Raw genomic sequence first — 23,763 nt, 5'->3', positions numbered from 1 at the left:
TTGCTCCCTGTAAGTGGCTACACAGATTGATAGGGTGGTTAAGATGGCTATAGTATGCTTGCCTTTGTTAGCCGAGGCATTGAGTTCAAAAATCAGGACGTTGTGCTACAAATTTATAAAACTCTAGTTAGGCTCGCATCTGGAGTATTGCATACAGTCCTGATTGCCTCTTTATTGGAAGGATGTCGAGGGTTTGGAGAGGGTGTAGAAGAGGTTTGCCAGAATACTGCCTGGATTAGAGGGCATATGTGCTGTAACGAGAGATTGGACAAGCTTGGCAACGCACACAAAATGCTGGAGAACTCAGCAGGCCAGGCAGCATTTATGGAAAAAAAAAGTACTGTACAGTCGACGTTTTGGGCCAAGACCCTTCAGCAGGACACTTATTTGTGGTTGGACAACCTTGGGTTGTTTTCTCTGGAGCAGTGGATGCTGAGGGGAGATCTGATGGAGGTTCATAAGATAATGAGAGACATAGATAGAGTAGACAGATAGTATCCTTTTCCTGGGGTTGGAATGTCTAATACCAGAGGACATGCACTTAATGTTAGAAGGGGTCATTTCAAAGGAGATGTGGGGGCAAGATTTTTTAACACAGGGATCAGTGGTTGCCTGGATGTATTTCCTGGTGGGGTGGTAGAGACCTATGTACTGGGAGCTTCTAAGAGACATTTACAAACATTGTAGATAGAAATACGAATGGAGGAAATGGACATTGTGCAGGCAGAAGATATTAGTTAGTCAGTTGATTACTAATTTAATAGGTTTGGCACAAAATTGTGGGCTGAAGGGCCTGTTCCTGTATTGTGCTGTTCTATAATCTATAAAATTATGGATAGCAACTAAAATGAGAACCAGTCTACAGGAAATAAAACCCGCACAAAAGTTAACTTCCAACAGATGTTTTGTGGCTGGTGAATCCAATCATTGGGTGTGGAATATTCTGATTCTGTCCCTTTGAAACGACATAAAAGATGATAATAGATTAATGTTACTGCTTTTAGCATATCGTTAAAGGTGTATCCTTGCAAGTTAATGCACAGTTCAGGACAGATCTGTTTTTTGTTAGGTAGCCTCCTAGTTAGTTAAAGATTCATGGAGCCATCCTTCAACACGTAACAAAATGCTATATTTTGGTATCTGGAGTCTTTTCCCCATCAGGGTATTGGAACAGATACCAGTACTGAATATTCAAAGAAACTGCTTGTTGGGATGTTTTACTGTTGTAAATAAAGTCATTCGGCAAATTTACCTGACTACATTCAAAATGTTAAAGTAGGTGATTATAGCAATTAAAACTGTAGTTAATTGTTTATTGTTATCTTTGTGTGAAGTATAAACTATCATGTCAGGAGAATGAGATTCGCTTGGATTCTCCTGGAGGGTTGCTGTGAGAATAAACATTTTTATAGTGCCCAGTTACAGAGACCGTCTGCAGACACGAGGAAATCTGCAGATGCTGGAAATTCAAGCAACACACACAAAATGCTGCTGGAACACAGCAGGCCAGGCAGCATCTATAGGGAGAAGCGCTGTCGACGTTTCGGGCCGAGACCCTTCGTCAGGACAAAATACTGGAGGAACTCAGCAGGCCAGGCAGTATCTATGGATAAGAGTAAACAGTCAATGTTTCGGGCCAAGACCCTTCTTCGTGAGACCCTCCTTCCTGCTGAAGGTTCTCAGACCGAAACGTAGACTGTTTACCTTTTTCCATAGATGCTGCCTGGCCTGCTAAGTTCCTCCAGCATTTTGTGTGTGTTGCTCAGAAGGATTGTGTTATTTCTGGGGCCAGCCCGCACATTATTGTTGTTCACTACTGCAAGGTAATATGATTCCCAAACTCTAACCACACAATGACTCACCAGAATTCTTGCTTGTGCAGGACACCATTGTGGAGTTGTTAATTTCTTGAAAAAAGCTGTACCTAATGTATTTACCATTCACTGTGTAATTCATAGACAACATGTTTTCGCAAAAAACCTAAATGATCAGCTGCACAAGTCATTAAATGCTGTTATCACAATGGTAAATAAAATCAAGTCCCAAGCTCTCAATCCTTGACTATCTCGAGAGTTTTGTTTGAAGGCTTGCTGTCAAATGGTTCTCGAAAGGAAACTGCCTAAGATGCTTTATGTGCTTTTTGAAACTGTGATAAAATTATTTGAAGACTGGAATGCTTCATTCATTAATCAATTCAAGAATATTAGGCATGACACTGCGAATTATTCACAAAGTTCAATGAAATGAATCTTCAGTTGCAAGGAAGTTATGTGAATCTCATCGAAGTCAAGCAATCATCTCCACATTTCTGTTCAAGTTAACCCTGTTTAAGTGCAACATTGGGGTTGTGACCTTTTCCAATTTCTGAGCCTCTCTAAGTTGAAAGTAAGAATACCAGATGATGATCTTCAAGTATACTGTGTCCACCTGGGTGAGCTGCATAAAGAAAAGTCAAAGAGATTTCAGGATCTTCTCTCGATCCAAATTCCAGATTGGGTAATAAATCCATTCCTGATCAGGCAGGATGGAGGAAGAACTGATCCCGTTACAAAATGACTTTGAGTTGAAGCTGGGGTTTAAAAAATCATAGCAAGACTTTTGGTTGCAGAAAGAAATCTCTGATCACTATCCTGCATTGTGGAAAAGGTCAAAGTGTTCCTTATTGCCTTTCCAACATCTTATTTATGGAGTGCGATTTCAGTGGAGTCGCCCGACTTCTTTCAAGGCAATGAAACAGACTGCAAATTACTGAACGTGGGGATCTGAGACTCCTCCTGAGTTGAGAAGCTGATATCACTGCACCAAGCCCACCCATCTCACTGAAAGGTGAAAAAGCAATGAAGTAATGAACATTTGTACTACTAATGTACACTCTAAAATTGTTGATGAAAATTATTTTTACTGTAATTAAATAAAGAAGCAATTTTATTTGTAGCTTTAAAAGATTTAATTATTTTTCACAATTATTTGTCATTGCTTTGAATTTGCAGTTCCTATTTTTCTTTTTTTGTGTGAAGTTTAAAAAAAAATTATTGAAGGAATGATAAAATACAGAATGCATAATACATTGCATTTTCCTCCATTTTGCTTTTATATCTTACCCCTAAACAAACCTCCCCTCACCCTCCGTCCCTGATCATACCATGGCAGCTAATGTATTTACAATAGAACAATTTACAAATACAAGTACAGACATTTCACAGCCATACCCCCACACTACTTCAAGATGAAGGCCCACACACATCCACAACATGTCAGATGATCCAGAATATACTCATATTACAATTCATCAACCACCCCATGAGGTAAACCATATGCGTGTTAAAAGAGAGGCAACTTCCCAAGTACAATCAGATGCCCTCAACTAGTAGGTAGTACCTTAAGACTCCCAAAATATGACAAGAAAGGTCCCGATTTCGAGTAAAACTTTTTCACAGACCTCCTCAAAGTGAATTTAATCTTTTCTAATTTCAGAAAAAACATTACATCCTCTAACCAAGCGGCAGCAGATGGGGGAGTGGCAGATTTCCAGACCAGTAAGATTCTCCTACTGCAACGATATCTGACTGGTTTGCTTTTAAACCCAAAGCATCATCCGCCACACCAATTACAGCTATAAGCGGGCAAGGTCTCAGTGTCACCCCCAAAACCTCACTGATAATTTTAAAATCCAGTACTGCCCAATAGCCATCAAGCTGAGGGCAAGACCAAAATGCATGCACTAAACCAACCAGAGAGAAGGAACACCTGTCACAGCCAGCGTCTGTCCCGGGATATATGTCAGCAAGCTGGCTTTACTTAAATGTACCCTGTGTAAAACTTTAAATTGTATGAGCCCCAGTCTAGCACAGGATGACAATGAACCTTATTCAATGCTTTTGCCCAATATTCCTCAGCCAGATCCATACCAAGGTTATCCTCCCACCTAGTCTTAGTTTTGTTTAAATCTTGAACTTCCAAAGACATCAGCTGAAAGTATAGAACAGAGATCAGCCCTTTATCATTAAAGCTAAGAGTGAGTTTTTCCCACAACATAGCAGGTGGTAGATCAGGAAAAGAGGGAAATTTTTCCTTGATAAAGTGGCGAATCTGCAGATATTTTAAAAAATGATTATGCAGTAGGCCATATTTACTGCAAAGGTTATCAAAGCTATCAAATATATTATCATTGTACAAATCCTTAATGCACTTAAGACCATTCAAACCCCATTGTCTAAAAACTGAATCGAGTGTGGAGGGAGTTCCTATTTTTCACTACGCATTGTAAATCAAAATTCTTTATAGTTTTTATGTAACAGCCGGAAAGGAGAGGAGGATGCTGGGTATGTAGTCTGGCAGCTAATGGGGCAGGAGCCCAAAGAAATTTGGGACCTCTGGCCAAGATAGAGTGGATGTGAAGAGGAGGTTTCCTATAATGTGGGAGCTAGAAAGAGAGGGCAGAGCCTCAGAATAGAAGGACGCCGCTTTGGAACAGAGATGAGGAATTCCTTTAGCCAGGGGGTGGCAAAGATGTGGAATTTACTGTTATAGACGGCCGTAGAGGCCAAATCGTTGGGTATTTTTAAAGTGGAGGTTGACTGGTTCTTGATTAGTAAGGGCTTCAAACAGGATGGAATGAAGGCAGGAGAATGGAGTTCAGAGGAAAAATAAATCAGCCATAATAGAATGGTGGAGTATGGCCTCATTCTGTTCCTCTGCCTTTTGGTCTCATGGTCGAAGTTCAATCACTGATGGATGGGGTTGGCATGCTGGCCTTCATAAGTCAAGGCATCAAGTACAAAGGGTGAGAGGTGGTACAGGACACAGTGAGGCCACACATTGAATATTATCCCTCCCCCCTCCTATCTTCTCCTATCATTTCCGGTCTCCCCCTCCCCCTCCCACTTTCAAATCTCTTGCTGTCTCTTTTTTCAGTTAGTCCTGACGAAGGGTCTCTACCGAAACGTTGACTGTACTTCTTCCTATAGATGCTGCCTAGCCTGCTGCGTTCCACCAGCATTTTGTGAATATTAGTTTTAGTCACTCTGCTATAGGAAAGGTGTTATTAAACTGGAAAGAGTGCAGATAAGAATTACAATGAAGCTGTCAGAGCTTGAAGACAGACCTAAGCTGTACAGAGAGCTTGGACAGACTAGAACTTTATTCCTTAGAGCATAGGAGACTGAAAGGTGATCTTATAGAGGTGTATTAAAGCTTGAGGAGTATAGACAGGGTGAATGTCTTGTCATTTTCCCATAGTTGGGGCACAAGTTTAAGGTGAACGACTTGAGAGGAACTTGAGGGGCAACTTTTTTTTAACATAAAGGCTGATGATCATGTGGAATTAACTGCCAGAGGAAGTGGTTGGGACAGGTGCAAGAATAACTTTTTAAGACAGTTGGACAGATACATGAATTGGAAAGGTTTAGGTTAGGAGGTCATGGACCAAGTGCATGCAAGTGGGACGAACTTTAATGGGGCATCATGGTTGGCATGAGCTGAAGGTCCTGTTTCTGTGCTGTATGACTCCAATTCTACAATGAGGGCTTTTCACTTTAAACTTGGGTTACAGAAGTTACAATTGCTGCTCTTGGAGCAATGGAGGTTGAAGGGGTATAGCAAGTTCCCAAAAGGTAGAAGAAAGAAAGGGAAGTTGTCAGGGTGAACTGTCATTGACCTGAAACATTATCTCTTTTGCTGCCTGACCCGCTGAGTACCTCCAACATTCTCTGACTTTATCTGAAAGGGACCTTGCCTATTCTGGAGGCTTGAAATAATTTACAAGTAGGCAGGACATTCTTTGGCTACCATGGCTAGTAATTAGCAGCAAACAAGATGGTGAAGGGACTCAGTGTGCCGGGCAGCATCTGTAGAGAGAAATGAATGGTTGATGTTTCAGGTCAAAACCCTCCGTGTACAGTCTCTTCTTTGTAGCTCCAATTTACAACCTCGGTAGTCCCCTGTGCCTCTTTGGCTAGTAATTAACTCGGTTCTCAACAGAAAAGCAGATAAAATGGTCACGTCTCTCTCATATTTGTTGGGGATTTACAAACTGACCCTTACATTCATCTGCATAACAATTTTGAACATACTTCAAACATAACTTCATTGAAGGTGATAAAAAAACACGAAATGCTGGCAGAACTCAGCAGGCCTTCATCAGGGTTTCAGCCTGAAATGTCGTTATTACCTCCTCCCATAGATGCTGTCTGGCCTGCTGAGTTCTGCCAGCATTTTGTGTTTTTTATTTATTTCCAGCATCTGCAGATTCACTCGTGTTCATTGAAGGTGAAATCCCTTAGAGGGAGCTAGATATATGAATGTCTTGTATTTACTCATTCTGTCTGCTTTCTTATGCAAATCCAGAGCAAATCAGAATATTTTCAATGTTAACTGCTCTCTGTAAAATACATGTGCTCATTTCAAACTGTTGTTCCTGTCTCCAACTCTAATTCTATATAATGGCAAAGACCCTCTGCACGCACATTTCTCAATGAGTATGCCCAAGTGTTTGTCTCTCAGTATGCCTGTGCTTTCCGTATATAAAAGGAGGCTGGTGAGCTGTAGGTGACAGAAATATGCTCTTTTCAGCCTACTGGCTGTGGGAAGACAGGAATTTGCAAGATCCTCACATTACCCTGACTGGCAGAGATTGGTGAGATGGTGGTAGGGGGTGGCAGTGGTATGGAGAGTTGGTGGAGGCAGTTGGGTTGGGGAGGGAGGTTGGCTGGGTAGGATGGAAGATGGTCCTGAAAGTTTGTGTGGTAATTGTTACATTTTTGAGGAAATTTGCTCCACGCCCTGGATAAATAGCGGGTAATGCAACTTGTAGTCTAGTCAGCACATTATTATAACTGAAGTGACACTGATGTTTCCTAGATGCTGACAGTACAGCTTAAAAGAGATCCCTGTAACTTTATAGATCTACAAAGGAGCAATATTCTTTTAATGCACCTGATGTGGAATTGTTCTTGGTTTTATCCCTCATAGTAAAGGACACTGCCAACTATTGAAAACTCAGCCATTTCCTTATCTAGTGTCCAGCAAGAGTTGCTGGAATCTGATTAGGTGTGGTAACACATTTCACACCACGTGTTCTCATCCTTCCCTTTTCCCACTCTCATACTTTCCTTCAGTACCCTCATTTACGTAAATTGGCTAAGATAATTGTCAGAATACATCAAAAAAGAAAAAGGTGTTTTTTCTTATAGGACTGGACTTGAAAGCAAAATACTTATTGCAACAATGTGAAATATTTGCCTTTTGAGCCTGCTGTGCCATTCAATAAGATTGTGGGAGATCCAGTCCTGGCTTCGGCCTGATTTTCCTGTGCACTCCCGTACTCTCTGGCTCTCCTGTAGCTCAATGTACCTCAAGTTTTTCCTTGAAATACGTTTAATGGCTGTGCCCCCACACCTAACCCCAGTAAGGTGGACATATTTGCCTGATTGAGGTCTGCCGATGAGGAAGTCAGGCTCCGTTTGCAGAGAGAGGTGCAGAGGCCCAGGTCTCGGAGCTTGGTAACAACGTTGGATAAAATGATGGTGCAGTTAGTGTACAGCAGCCTGGCATGTGTGTTACTATCGTCCAGGTGGTCCAAAGCAGAATAGATAACCAACGAAGACGCATGTTGTTGACCTGTTGCAGCTGTAGGCAAATCAAAGGGGATCCAGGTCATTTCAAAGGCAGGGGTTGACTCCTGCTTAGCATCTTATATACTTCAATAAGATCGGCTTTCTTTCTTCTAAACCCCTATCAAGCCACATAAACACAAGTTCTCTGTTTTACATATGTCATGGATTGTGTAAACACAAACTTGAAGATTACATGTAAAAGTTGTATTATTCCTAACCTTTTCATACCCAGGACTAATGACCGTTAACAATCCATCACTGCCTGAGAACTATGAGATGGGGTATCTCACCATTTCTGAACCCCTAAACCATGATGTTGTTTCTCCCAAATTCTTCAATAACACTGTATCTTGGTACATTTAGCAATAATTTACCGATACAAATACACTATTTATGTCAGTCACCTGAGCCACATAAATTCCATTGCTCAAAAACAATTCTAAATAATCTTCACTCTCCCTTCCCTTTTGTGCTTGTTTGTCCCAATTGGCTGTCTTTCTTTATGTGCACAAGTTGAATTCCTACTGTTCACTTACAAATCTTTAGACTCCTCCCAACCGGTGTTTCGGTGCCTTTATTCGATCATTGTTTTTTTCTAATTCCCTATTATTATCCCACCTTACTGCAGAGTCTCAGTCTATCCGACACAAAATGCTGGAGGAACCCAGCAGGCTAGGTAGCATCTTTGGAAAAGAGTGAACAGTTGATGTTTCAGGCTGCGACCCTTCACCAGAACTGGAAAGGAAGGGGAGAAGTCCAAGTAAGAAGGTTGGGGGAGGGGAGCAAGAGCACAAAGTTGCAGGTAATAGTGTGGTCTCATCCTGGCAGTAGAGGAGGCCGCGGACTGATATGTCGGAATGGGAATGTGAAGTAGAATTAAAATGGGTGGCCACGGGGGGGATCCTGCTTTTCCTAGCGGACGGAGTGTAGGTGCTCAGCGAAGCAGACTCCCGATCTACGTCGGCTCTCACCAATATACAGGAGGCCACATTGGGAGCACCGGATACAGTGGATGACCCCCAACAGTCACGCAGGTGAAGAGTTACCTCACCTGAAAGGACTGTTTGGGACGGTTTTCCAGCATCTACAGATTTCTACATGTCTGCTCTGTTAACATAGAAGTTAATAACTCATCGGGGTGATTGATAAGTTTGTGGCCTAAGGTAGAAGGAGATGAGTTATTAACTTCAAACTTCCTGCATAATCACTCAAACAGTTGAACTGCATGTACGTGTAACGAGAGCTGTATAACTCATCTCCTTCTACCTTAGGCCACGAACTTATCAATCATCCATCTGTGGACACTTTCTGGAGGTCCAAGATCCGTATGCTCCACGACCGCTGGACTGAGTGTGTAAGTGTAGGAGGGGACTATGTTGAAAAATAAATGTGCTAGGTTTTCTAAAATTGACTCCTACCTTTGGCCATGAACATATCAATCACCCCTCGTATGTTAAAGAAATCCAGGAATATTCTATTGTATACTGACTCTATATAGCATTTAAAAACTGGATCATGAAATCTAAAAAATGTTTAAAAAGCTGAAGTAGAGCTATTGTCTCAGATGTGCAGCATGGGTCTTTGCATTTGTGTTTTCTAACACCACTGAACATAATCGAATGCGAACATAGCAGCATAAAAATAGAGATGCTGCAGAATGCAATTTTACTGCCTTCTCACGCTGTCATTTGTCAATGGGAGCACGTGCAGTAACATATTTTAATTAGCATTTTTGAATGCACACCTGCTGATGTTAATTTCAAGCTTCTTGTAATGAGAAGACTGGTGATTTCTCATGTAAAGTCCAGAAATGACACAAATTACTTACTGAAGCATTGTCAGGTAATCTCGTGAAAGGTACAACATGTCCTCCTGGAAAACCGACTTGACGAGGCTATATTATTTACAATGGAAATTGTTGGTGATGCGACATATTTTAAAGAATAATATTGCAATGAAAGACTGTTCCAAAAATATACATTGAAGGCGGAACTACTTTGGCACAGCTGCACTGGATCTTCATTATGCAACCTTGTGCAATGGTGATTTGGCACTTAAAAATATTTTTCAGCCACATTAGCATCAGAAAATAACAAACATTAACTGTCAAAATAAGTATTTCCCTAGGCTATTTACTAAAGGTCGCTTTGACACTGGAAAAGGCCTACGACAGATCAAGCATTGTTGACTTGAGGAGTCATATCTCACGCACGGGTTCCTCTGGGAAGAAAAGAGTCACCTTTCAAACCTTTAACATTCTGGAAACTCTCCAAAGTGTTATTGTGTAAGTAGATAATGTGATATGCAACTTACATTAGCTCCTTTGTTGCTGTGAAAACTGTCTGTATCATATTACAAAAAAAAGGAAGCTGAAAAATGGCAGATGGAGTTTAATACAGACTTTGTGTTGATACCCGGCCAATTCTGAAGAGTATTGATGATGACTGGGGTCACCTGTCTTGGAAAGACACTGCCCAGAAGTAGGCAATGACAAACCACTTACGTAGAAAAAATTTGCCAAGAACTATCATGGTCGAAGACCACGTCATATGACTCAGGACATGAGATACAGTACCTTCATTTGGTGATATTTTCAAGGCAAGGGTTCTAAAAATGCTCAAGTTACAACATTAGTTATATAACAAATCTTGAATGGAATTTAATTTGACCAATTAAATTCAAGGAAAAGTGCAAGACCTTTAGACCAGTAATCCTAGAATGTCTCCTGATTAGAGCAATAGCAAAGGATTTTGGATTTAGATCAAGTAAAAATAGTAATTAAGCATGTTACGTCAGCAATATAGAGGGAGTTAACGAACTTGTCTTTGACATGTTTAGAATTACTCTAAATCTTTTAATTCAAGTTTCTAAATTAGGCACATTGGAAGTGCTAAAAGCAGTTCAAAGGTTGACATGGAAAATGAGGATATGTTCATCAGGAAATCCTGAAAATACTGTGTGAAGCTGAGAGGCAACCTGATTATTTTAGGTTAAGGACAGTTTAATAGATTATAAACTGGAAAAAATACTTCTGTTGTCTAAAACTAGAAATTATTAACATAATATAACCATACCTAAATCTAATATTGAATTCAGGAGGAAGTTCTTTATACAAATCCTGAAAAGAATGTAAACAGAAAGTAATTGAAACAGAAGTATTTAAGTGCATTTAACATACACAAAATGCTGGTGGAACGCAGCAGGCCAGGCAGCATCTATAGGAAGAAGCACAGTCACGAAGGGTCTTGGCCTGAAACATCGACTGTACTTCTTCCTATAGATGCTACCTGGCCTGCTGTGTTCCACCAGCATTTTGTATGTGTTGCTTGAATTTCTAGCATCTGCAGATTTCCTCGTGTTTAAGTGCATTTAATGAAGCTTTAATAGATTTAGGATATGAGTAACAATTGACTAGAAATAAAATGGAATGAAGAGGACTCTACTTCCAACTGAGGCTGCAAGGAAACTGTAACAGGAACTATAAAGGATTTTATTTTCACAGCAAACTATCAGGGACACAGGAGAAGAATCCAAGAGAATCTCACTCTCCCAACGCAATGTTTTATATAAAAACACAAAATGCTGGCAGAACTCAGCAGTCCAGACAGCATCTATGGGAGGAGGTAGTGACAACGTTTCGGGCCAAAACCCTTCATCAGGAGTGAAGTAACATGGGATGGTCAAGGGGGGGATAAGAAGTGGGGGGGGAGGGATAAAGTAGAGAGCTAGGAAGTGATAGGTTGGAGGGAAATGGGCTAGGGGGAAGGTGGAGAATTATGGGAAATAAAAGAGAAAGAAAGGTAGGGCTGGGGGGGAGATTATAGTGAGGGGGGAAAAGAGAGAGAAAGAGAACCAGACTGAAATAATAGGGATGGGGGTAAGAGGAGGGCAGGGGTATCAACGGAGGTCTGTGTGTTGGAAGTTCATGCCGGCAGGTAGGAGGCTACCCAGGCGGGATTGTACCTTATCTTCAGTCATTTTGTGTTTTTTTTATTTCCAGCATCTGCAGATTCACTCGTGTTGACAATGTTTTATACAGTACTTCTTCACACAAAGATAACAATAAATGATTAACCCCAGTTACAATTGCCATAATCACCTACTTAACTTTAACATTTAACACATAATCAGGAAAATTTACAGAATTAGTTATTTACAACGGTAGCACCTCCCAACTAGCAGAAACCCTTCCCTATCGTTGTGGGGGGGGGGGGGGGGTTCAACCAGGCCAGCTTTGAACAACTACCACCAATTTATCACCTGTGGAACAAGAGGAGCCAACATACTTGACCATTGTTATACCACCATCAAGAATGCTTACTGCACCTTCCCACGGCCACACTTTGGAAATTCAAATTACCTAGCTGCATTTCAATGCTCCCTCTAATTTGTAACGGCCAGTGTGCACAAAAATCTTGCACTCTGCAGTTTTTTTGCCCAGTGACAGCAACATGTACGCACTGAATATTTTTATTCAATAAAAGCACTATAAATTCTTGTTCAGACAGTTCTAAAATCTGCAGACAAATCATTGCAACCTGCACATTATCAACACTGTTGGCAGTAGGAAAAAGAAAAGTGATTGTGTATGATCATGAAATATACTTAACATGCCAATGAGGTAGAGGGTGACAACCTTTTGTGCGCAGTTTAAATTCCTTTGTGCGCTCATAGCAAAAGATGTGTGTGTGTGCGCACGCCTTAGAGGGATTGTTGCTGTACATCTACTCCCAGCATATCGGCAGAGACTGAAGACTGCAACACCAGTGGTGAGGACCAAGAAGATGTGGACTATGGAGGCTGCTGAGTGTTTAGAGGACTCCTTTGAGTCGGTAGACTGGACAATATTCAGCTTTGAATCTGAAAGAGTACCCCACATTGACTTCATCAACACCTATGAGTGCCTTTGAGATCATACTGGACAAAAGACAAGAGTGAGCCAGGAGCTTGGTAGTCTGCTGAGGACTATTTCTGTGGCATTCAAGACCGGTGATCCAGAACTATACAAGACATCCAGCTAAGACCAACAGAAGGCTACTCTAAGGGTGAAAAAACAATTCTTATCGAGGTTAGAGACAGAATTGGATGCACACCAGCTCTGGCACGGTGTGCAGGCCATTACTTTCTTCAAAGCAAAACCTAACATCACAGATGCCTGTGGTGCCTCACTCCCAGATTAGTTCAAAGCCTCTTATGCATGCTTTGAAAAGGAAGCCCTGCAGCATCCGGTGACCTTATGATCTCTGTGTCAGAGGTCAGAACATCTATCCAGAGAGTGAGCGCTCGCAAGGCATCAGGCCGTGATGGTGTACACGATAGGGCACTGAAAACCATGGTAGAAATGTAATAGGACACCTTCAGTCTCTCACTGTTGCAGTCGGAGGGCAACAATCATACAAGTGCCCAAGAAGAGCAGGGTGAGCTGTCTCAATGACTGTGACCCAGTGACACGCAAATCTACTGTGATGAAGTGCTTTGAGAGGTGGGTCATGGCTAAAATCAACTCCTGCCTCGGTAAGGACTTGGGCCTGCTGCAACTGCAGTAATAGGTCTATAAGCGGATCAATCTCTGTGATTCTCCACTTGGCTTTGGGTCATCTGGACTACAACAATACCCACATCAGGCTGCTGTCCACAGTCTGTGTGGATTGGAAATAACATCTCCTCCTTGCTGACGATCAACACTAGCACACTTTGGGGATGTGTGCTTAGCCCACTGCTCTACTCCCTCTGCACCCATGATTGTGTGACTTGGCACAGCTTAAACACCATCTAAAAATCTATTGATGACACAACTATTGTTGGCAAAATTTGAGATGGTGATGAGGAGGCTTACAGGAGCATTCTAACTGGTTGCATCACCACCTGGTTTGGAGGGGCCTCTGCAAAGGATCGGAAAAGGCTGCAGAAAGTTGTAAACTCGGTCAGCTCTATCATGGGCACTAGCCTCCCCAGCATCAGGATACTTTCAAAAGGCAGCATCCATCGTTAAGGACTCCTGTCACTCAGAACATGCCTTCTTAGCATTGCTGCCTTCAAGGAGGAGGTACAAGAGCCTGAAGACACACACTCAACATTTCAGGAACAGCTTCTTCCCCTCCGCTATCAGATTTCGGAATGGACAATGAGCCCATGAACTCTACCTCACTATTTTCCCCTCTCTTTCTGCACTATTAATTCAATTTTCCTTTCATATTACTACTTATTGTGATTTCATTGTTAATTTTATTATTCTTACTGTTTTTATTATTTTGCATTGTAATGTACTACTACTGCGAGACAGCTTTCATGGCATATCCCAGTGATGTTCTGAATGTTCAACACAAGAAATTCTGCAGATGATGGAAATCCAAAGCAACACACACAAAATGTTGGAGGAACTCAGCAGGTCAGGCAGCATCTATGGAAAGGAACAAGCAGTCGAAGTTTCAGGCCGAGACCCTGAAACTTGGAATTTCATCATGACTGGAAAGGAAGGGGGAAGATGTCAGAATAAAGGTGGGGGGAGGGTAAAAGGTTAGCTAGAAGTGATTGGTGAAGCCCAGGTGGGTGGGAAAGGTCAAGGGCTGGAGATGAAGGAATCTGATAAGACAGGAGAGTGGACCATGTGAAAAAGGGAAGGAGGAGGGGCACCGGGAGGAGGTGGTAGGCAGGTGAGAAGAGGTTAAGAGTCCTAAGTGGGGAATAGAAGAAAAGAGAGCATTTTTTTAACCGGAAGGAGAAATTGAAAATCACAGCATGAGGTCGTAGGCAACCCGGACAGGCTGTAAGGTGTTGCTGCTCCACCCTGAGGGTCGGCACAAAAGAAGGCCATCGACCAACATATTGGAACAGGAATGTGAATTGGGCCATCCTGGGAAATTCCAATTTTGGCTGATGGAAAATGGTTTGAGTGTCAGCAATTTGTACTCAAAGGCTTTTCCAGAAGCCTCGGAGCACAAAGTGCAGGCATCCAAAATATATCCCTTTTGTTACAGTGTTGAAGGATGGCTCCTTGAATACACAACTAGTCAGAAGGCTGAGTGACCCAAACTGTCTTGTCCTGAACTGTGCATTAACTTGCAAGAATGTGCCTTTAACAAAGTGCTAAAAGCAGGAAAATTCGTCTGTGTAATTTCAATGGGTCAGAATCCACACCCATTTTTGGTTTCAATTTCGTAAATTTTTTGGCTTGAATAAGTTTATGCTGTCATGTCCTATAATATCTAACTACTTCTTTCGGCCTTCATCTATAGATCAAGCTTTTCTTTTATGGAAAACAAAAGGTATAACATGTTTTCGTGATCTGTTTTTGGATGATAACATTATGTCCTTTGAACAGCTACCTAATAAATATAATTTACCTAAAACCCATTTTTTAAGATATTTGCAAGTCAGAAATTTCTTGTATAATGAATTAAAGTCTTTTTCGAAAGAATGTCCACTGGACATTACAGAAAGAATTTTAGCCCTCAATCCTTGTCAAAAGGGTTTAGTAGCTATCATTTATAATATGATTATGAGTGTATAGCCAGATGTATCAGAAAAAATTAAGAAGGAATGGCAAGAAGAATTGCATTGTCCTATATCTACTGAGCAATGGGAAAATTTTTTATCATTGGTAAATTCGCCCTCTATTTGTGCTAAACATGCCCTAATACAATTTAAGGTTGTACATAGAGCTCACATGTCTAAAGATAAACTTGCTCGATTTTATTCTCATGTTAATTCAACCTGTGACAGATGTCATTCTGATGTTGCTTCATTGACTCATATGTTCTGGTCTTGTCCTTGTTTACAAAATTATTGGAAAGATATTTTTAATATTATTCCAAGAGTTTTAAATATCAATTTCCAACCGCATCCTTTTACTGCAATTTTCGGTTTACCAATGATAGATAATAATCGTCTATCCGCTTCATCTCAACGAATGATTGCATTTGTTACATTAATGGCTAGAAGATCTATTTTACTGAATTGGAAAGAAATTAACCCTCCAACTGTATTTCAGTGGTTTTCTCAAACTATCTGTTTGAGTTTAGAAAAAATTAGAAGCGTGGTTTTTGATTCTTCAGTTAAATTTGAAGAAACTTGGAGACCATTTATTCAACATTTTCATATGAGTTAAATGGTCTGATCCTAAACCTTACTTTTATTATCCTTAATTATTTGGATGGAGGTTCGGAGTTATTGGCACTACTGTATGTATTTAACATTATGCAATGGCCCATGTTGGTTAGTTTTTTTCCGTTTTTTTGTGGGGGGTTTTGTTTTTCTCTTTTTCGATTCTTTTACATAAATACTATGAGTTTGGGAGGCCTTATATATTGATTATTATATATCTGATTGTCTATTTAAACTATTAATTATATACTCTCAAATGCTTTGTATTCATATTTCAGTTATGTTTTTCTTAAAATTAATAAAGATTTAAAAAGAAAAAAAAAGAATCCACACCCATTAATTGGTTTGACTAACCACAAAGTATCAGTTGCAAGTTAAATTGTGTGCAGCTTTTATTTCCTGAAGACTGGTTCTTATTTCATAACCCCATAATGATCTCTAACAAAGATGTAAAAGAGGTTGATTCAGATATATATAGTCTCGTAAACCTTTTTGGCAAGATAGTATGAATAGTATATCTCAAATTGCTGTTAAAATACTGTATTGCTTAAATTTTCATAATTTTGCAAAGTTCCATACTAAAACCTTAGTTACAACAATAGGCATTCTAAATCAAGTTTAGAAGACACTGGGAATTGATTGAAGTAGGCAGGTTGGCAAGAGGTAGTCAAGTAGAGTAAATTCATTGAATGTTACTTACCAATGAATTATTTGTTGCTTTTGGCGTACAATAAATTTACAAAGAAACAGAGTGGGAGAAGAAGAGTGGGGCATCAAAAAATTAGAAAATATACCAAATCTGCTGAAGAATTGCAGAAAACTTAACCGAATTATTATTGATCTTCAGCAAAGTCTAGATTATGTTTGACAATGGGTACTCTGCTACTTTGTTTGTTGCTGCTATAATTGTGATAAATCAGAATCAGATTTAATATCACCAGCACATGGGAAATTTGTTAACTCTATGGTAGCAGTACAATGAAATACATGATAAAATAAATATAGAGAAAAAAACTGAGTTACATTAAGTATATACATATCTATTAAATAGTTAAGTTAAAATAAGTAGCACAAAAATAACAGAAATAAACAAGTAGTGAAGTAGTGTTTATGTGTTCAATGCCCATTTAGGAATTGTATGGCAGAGGGGAGAAGCTGTTCATGAATCACTGAGTGTGTGCCTTCAGGCTTCTGAACCTCCTTCCTGACGGTAACAGAGTGAAGAGGGTATGTCCTTGGTGGTGGGGATTCTTAATGGTGGATGCTGCTTTCCTAAGACTCGGCTTCTTGAAGATATCTTGGATAGTACAGAGGTTAGTTCCCATGATAGAGCTGACTAATGTTGTGGTTTCTCGTGCCCCACAAATGACCAAGAGACGCAGAAGATTCTTCAAGAAGGGTTAAACTTTAATTTGCAAATCAAAGCTGAGACAGTCATTGAGCTAGTCGCTGATTGCCCACTGATCCCCGGACACAGCATTTTTTATAGCAATCTCCTGGTCCAGTTGCATTAGCATATGTAGTCGGTCTATAGTACGTACCACACGTACATCTTGCCACTATTGTTCTTACCCATTGACTTAATCATGTTCTAATCTACATCTCTTAGCTACCTCTCATTAACACACCATTGTCTTCTACATTTTTAGGATTTCATTCTCCTACTAAATTGGGTGCATGCATAGCAAATAGCAAGTTTAAAATTTATACTTTTATACTCCAATACTAATTTTACAAGTTTCTGCAACTTATTTCTATCTTGTGCAGTAGCCCCCCCCCCCCCATGCAGTCAGAATGCTCTCCACAGTACATTTGTAGATGTTTTCCAGTGTTCTAGCTGACAAAATCAAATCTCCTCAAACTCCTAATGAAATATGGCCACTGTCTTGCCTTCTTCATAGCTGCATCAATATGTTGTCCAGGTTAGGTCCTCAGAGGTATTGACACCCAGGAATTTGAAATTGCTCACTCTCTCCACTTCTTATCCCCCTTTGAGGATTGGTTTGTGTGTTCCCTCATCTTAAACTTTCTGAAGTTCACAATCAGCTCTTTGATCTTGCTGACATTGAATACAAAGTTGTTACTGCGAAACCACTCAACTAGCTGGTAAATATCATTCCTGTACATCCTTTTGTCACCATCTTAAACTCTGCCTACAATGGTTGTATCATCAGCAAATTTATAGATATTGTTTGAGCTACGCTTAGCCACATAGTCATGGGTGTAGAGAGACTAGAGCAGTGAGCTAAGCACACACCCCTGTGGAGTGTAGGTGTTAATTGTCAGCAAGGTGGAGATGTTATTTTCAATGCACACAGATTATGGTCTTCCGGTTAGGAATTCGAGGATCCAGTCACAGAGGGAGGCCTAGCTTCGATCAGGACTGTACAAATGATGATGTTACATGCTGAGCAATATTCAAAAAACAGCATTGTGATATAGGTATTGCATAAAGTGATGAGCAGTCATGTATAATCAGATATGCACATATATTGAGATAATGGAATCAGAGTTGGTTTTATGTTGTCTGGTTTAGGGATATTTATTGTTGCACAATGGATTGCAGTGATGAACACTGTTATATTAGATTTTTGAATGCAGATTGCTAGTTACATTTAATATTGGGGCCATTATTTCACCCAGTGCCAGTGCATACTAGGATTTGCTGTAACAAGAATTTCTCAGCTGCAGAGCTGGTGACCAGCACCATTGTGAGCTTAGGTTGTCAGTGATATGTTCTGCGCTGCTACAAGTTGTATCAGTGCCACACTCAGACCCAGCTCTACAGCACACCACTAACATCCGAAGACTTTTGGTGGTTGCATTCCAATGAAGGGAAAAATTAAGAGCTGGGTGAAATTTTAAAAAATGTGGAGCGTTAAGTGCAACACACAGAGAATGCTGGAGGAGCTCAGTATGTCAGGCAGCATCTTTTAAAAAAAACTTACTTCATGATAAAAAAAATTTACAAGAGTAAACCGTTCAATGCTCTCCGACAGACAGCATGGACTTAGGAGTGGACGGTCTTGTGAAACACAGTTAGCCAGACTCGTTAATGATCTAGCCCAGCTTTTAGTAAAGCTTTTGATTCTGTACCACATCAACTCCTGTTAGCTAAACTTGACCATCTTGGCATCCAAGGCTCTACCAAGGATTGGATCAAAAGCTTTCTAACTAAATGGCACCAGGAGGTATTAATTGATGGGCAATCCTCATCCAGCTGTCCAGTGTTTTCGTAAGTACCACAGGGCACTGTCTTGGGCCCACTACTTTTTTTAACCTATATAAATGACCTTCCAATTTGTGTTACATCTGAAGTTAGACTGTTTGCAGATGTCCTGATTCTGTACAGACCCATAAATTCTCCAAATGACTGCAATACCCTTCAACAAGACATTAACTCGCTGTGCAATTGGGAGCCCTCCTGGCAGATGAAATTTAACATCTTAAAGTGCTACATTATGAGAATGACCCACAAGAATTTTTTTTTTGCCATCATCAGTACTTCATGGGAAACGCTGCACTCCAGGAAGTAAAATGTCACCCCTACTTGGCCATTGAACTGTCAGATAACCTTAGCTGGGCAAAACACATCAACCAAACCATTTAAAGTTCCAGCAAAATCCTTGGCCTTCTACGGTGTAACTTTTGGAATTGTTCAAAAACCACAAAAGAAATTGCTTATAAAACTCTCGCCAGTCCAAGACTTGAATACTGTAGTGCCATTTGGGATCCCTACCAAAGCATTCAGATCAATAACCTTGAGAAAGTCCAGAGAAGAGCTGCCAGGTTTGTAACCAGTGATTATAGAAAGACCAGTAGTGTTACAGATAGGCTTCTCAACCTCAAATGGGATACCCTCCAAAGCCAGGCTATTTACCGTAACTTACCACAATTTACAAGGAAACTCATTCATTAACTCCATCCAACATTAGTCACCTTTTGTGTAACCAGAATAACAGACCAGCAACCGGACAAAACCAATCCCTGAACTACAAGACCATCCAGACCAACAGGGACTGCAACCACTACTCGCTCTACCCTCGGACCACTCCAGTCTGGAACTCCCTGCCGCCACACATTAAATCTGCTGCTGATAGTAAAACTTTCAAGTTGCTGCTCTTAAACACCTCAGTTTAAATTACAACCGCATGCATGAGGGACTGCACGTTTGTAGCCCAGCGTGCAGTATGGACAAGACAAGATGCCTTTTCATTGTTCACATTCACAGTCAATGTTTTCGGTACTGTTCTATTGCATTCCTACATATCAACAGCACTACTGCCACCCGTGGTGCTCTGAGGCAGTAGACTGCTAAGATAATGGCTTCCTCCTCCAGTAGGAGAAGAACTCTACACTGTTGTCATTCCCCACTGAGCTCTTGCAGTGGATGCACCAAGAGTCAGTGCGTCCCTCACCCATATACCCCTGCAGCCCTTCTTCAGCACTAAAAGGGCAGAAGTTAGGATAAAAGGGTAGGGGTGAGGGGTGATTAGTGAATCCAGGTGAGGGGTTGGAAAGTAGGGAGGTGCAGGGGGGGAGGAATGATGAAACTGGGAGGGGTTAGGTAGAATAGACAAGAGGGTGAACTGGAAGGAATCTGATAGGAGAGCACAGTAGACCATGGAAAAAGGGGAAGAAGGTGAGGAATCTGAAGGTGGAAGTTGTGAGTGATGTGAATATCATGAGGGCAGGGAAGGAGAACAAGGAGTAGTAAAAGGGCCAAAGGATAAGGGGAAATAGGGAGATTGGGAACAGAGATGACTAGGTACTGGAAGCTGGAGAAATTGATGTTGATGCCATCAGTTTGGAGACCATCCAGACAGAAAATGAAGTGTTGGCCAAAGAGTCTCGGCCCGAAACGTTGACTGCCCATTTCAACGGATGCTGCCCGACCTGCTGAGTTCATCCAGCTTGTTTGTACGTCTTGATGTTGACTACTTTTTTCCCCCATAGGTGCTGCCCGGCCTGCTGAGTTCCTACAGCATTTTGTGTGTGTTGCTTTGGATTTCCAGCATCTGCAGATCTTCTCTTGTTTGTTGCTCCTCCAACCCGGCTTTTGCCTGAACGTGGCACTGGAGGAGGCCATGCCAGTGTGGGAATGGAAATTAGAGTTAAGATGGTTGCCAACAGGAGATCCTGGCTGTTATGGTGGATGGAGCAAAGACGCACAGTGAAACAATTCCTCCCTCCTGTGTCAGGTCTCACCAGTGCAGAGGAGACTGGGCTGGAAGCACCAGATGCAGTAAACAACCCAGAAACTACCGCCACTCTTGAGGCCAGATGTTTATTCCGGCTTTCTTTTCAGTCCTGATGAAGTAGGCTTCTTTTTTATTGACAGTGCAATAAGGAACTTGAGTATTTGGAAATGTTCACAAGCATCTCCAAACACTGGATTTCAGTGGGGTGGGACAAGAGCAAAGTGCTCAGGACTATCAGAAACTTCACGTGAGGGTTACACATGTAGTCTGCATTCAGACCCAATGTACTAGGAGTCAGATTTATGGGGGAAATTCTGCCAAGGACTACACTGGAGACATGGGAAATGTTTGGTCACTTACCTTTAGTTATCCAGATATTTTAACATTTCATGTTTTAACAAAAACTATCTAATATATAGGCTACATTAAAATGACCTGGTTATAAGTACATGAGGGGGAAAGGCTAGTTTAATATTTTTAATTTACAACCAGATCTCTACTGATTGTTTTAATTAAGTCATTTGTTACACGATTTGTGATTTTCCCAGGTTAAATGATCATGTGTTCAGTTACCACCACAGCTTATCTCTCCCCGTTCTCATCTTTGCTTTGTTTTGAGGTCTCTGAGCTCCTCCACACTTTGCTAAATCTCATCTGGGAAGTTCTGCAGTTAGTGAAAGGTTTAGACCCTTTCCAACCGCAGGCAAAACCACAAGATTGGCATTTCATGTGACTCAATGAAAGGTAGTCTTTTTTTTCTGCAGTAACACAGAATTTTCTTGAAAGCTCCTGCATATTAGGACTGCTGGAAACCGGGGTCAAATCTCAAAGCGCGTTTTCTTTTTGAGGTCGCTTCATCATTGTTCTGGCACGAAGTATAGCCCCTTAAATCCCTGGAATTCACCCCGCAAAATCTCAGCCTGCTTCTTTCTTTGACGCTACATAAGACCAAAGTTTATGTTAACTGTCTGAACAGGCTCTAGGATGACTGGGAATGAAATCCTTCGCGTGAAACAGCTTAAGATGTTTTACTGCAGCAGTATATAAATATAGGCTGTCGTTAGATTCATTTGTGATGCAGAAGAAAAGGGACTCAATGGCGGGGAGATATTACTTGCGTGTATAAAAAATGTGGAGAAGTAATTTCAGCCAACTATGATAAGGGTGGTGGAATTCATTTATTAATACTTGTGGGGAGAAAAGAGAGTGGTCTTTTAATACAAACTAACTGTCTATGAAATAAATTCCAGAGTCCTTGGGGGTTGCGAGCAAATTTTGGCCGCCGGACCCGGACGTCTGATCACGAGCCGCGGGGGACTCGGCAGCGCGCGAAACTCGCACGGGCCCCGCCTCCGAGTCCAGACTCGGAGACTCGGAGCCGGCGTGCTTCTCGTCCGCAGCGCTGCGAGTTGAGTTACCACCGTTTGAAATAACTTTCTGGAAATCACGCACAAAATGAGGAAACTGCGGAATAAGGTAAGCGCACAAGTTACATTCCTGCATACCGGTACTGGGTTCGGTGAAGAGAACTTCCACTACACTCCCGTTTCATTCTCTCGTACTAATGCTCGCTCTTAGAACATAAAAATGTCTCCCTTAAATTCAAGTGACTGTTGGATTTTGGTGGAAAAGGTTTTCAAAACGCCAGGGTTGGGATTATTTTACTGTGAAATTTTAATATTTTATAAATGTCAAAATAAACGCAGATGCCGAGCTTTACGCCCTGTTGGTCGCACCTCCTCGTTGGTTTTTTACATTGAAAGCTGTGTATTTTAAGTGTCCCATTTTAAGGTGAAATCTCTGCATTGAACTTTGGTTTCGGGATTTAAACCGGGCGCCCGGTCATGTGACAGGACTTGACGCGGGAAAAGGTTTAGATGATTGACAGGGTCCCGGGGGCGCGCGGCTGAGTCGCGGACTCGCGGATCCCGCGAACAATTAGATTCTGTGGCCGGTTTTATGCGGTCAAGGATAACTTTGTAGCCTACTTGACGTGAGTTCGTTAAATAGTTAACGGTGCACTTCTATTGAATTGTGGATGGCTTTAGTTCACTATACCCTCCTAATTGACCATGCAATCTGAGTTCGTCTGATACCAAGTTGACCTGGGCAGAATGAATTGATCCTGCGAACCAATAATTATATAGTGTGCATGGTCTGCTGGTGGTAGGGGTGATGCTCACACCGCTTTAGATTGCTGAATTCAAGGCAATTTTGGAAACCGGATATAGTGATTTGTCTTTCACTTAAGCTTTGATATTCCATCTAGCTGAAAACAGTACTGTATCCGACGATAGAATGTGAAGATTAAATTTTGCACTTCAACTAGATTTTCAAACCATCTTTTTGCTAGTTTCAAAAAAAAATTTAAACTTATTTATCGAGTATTTGGGCATCCTTAAATATGAGGATTATTGTTTTTGAACAGAAGCTCAAGATTCTCAATTTGTTTTGGACGTACTTTCGTACAAGCTTAATGCGTCCTCCTTTTGCACCTATGTACTACTTAAACTGCTTTTAAATCAGGAATCAATAACTTTAAAATGGTCACCCTCCTCCATAACTTGGATTGCGTTCTTTAGTTATAACTACTTTCCCATATTAAAATGGAAATTTGATTAGCCCAAAATAAATTGGTAAGAGATGGCCTATTTCTATGTTTTACTTCCTTCCCACCATCTATCCTTCTAGTAAGTCATTGCAGATTTGTCTGAGAAGCTACTTGAGTGCAGCCATGCATAGAACAACAGCCCTTAATGCCAACAATTTGATTTATCACTCAAATTCCACAGGCTTCACATTACCCCTCCCCTTTTGCCTCACCATTTGCACTGTGAAGGGTCTGA

The 23,763-nt window shown here is 41.1% G+C and overlaps 1 protein-coding gene across 2 annotated transcripts in view; it reads left to right on the top strand.

Moving 5' to 3' along the window:
• The window catches only part of cdca7a (cell division cycle associated 7a), a 51,909-nt gene that overhangs the window by 9,224 nt on the left and 18,922 nt on the right, over nucleotides 1-23,763 (top strand). Inside the window, exons 1-2 of one of the 2 annotated variants that reach the window (XM_073047203.1) lie at nucleotides 16,848-17,029; nucleotides 22,168-22,393. In XM_073047203.1, the coding sequence (XP_072903304.1) occupies nucleotides 22,373-22,393 (21 nt within the window). In that variant the 5' untranslated portion in view covers nucleotides 16,848-17,029; nucleotides 22,168-22,372. Of the gene's footprint in view, nucleotides 1-16,847; nucleotides 17,030-22,167; nucleotides 22,394-23,763 lie in introns of those variants that run through there. The other variant, XM_073047204.1, reaches the window with a different exon arrangement.

This window comes from Hemitrygon akajei, chromosome 5, assembly GCF_048418815.1.
Source record: "Hemitrygon akajei chromosome 5, sHemAka1.3, whole genome shotgun sequence".
Classification (NCBI taxonomy): domain Eukaryota; kingdom Metazoa; phylum Chordata; class Chondrichthyes; order Myliobatiformes; family Dasyatidae; genus Hemitrygon; species Hemitrygon akajei.
Note: the sequence above shows the minus strand (reverse complement) of the source record. Positions and strands in the feature narration are given on the sequence as shown.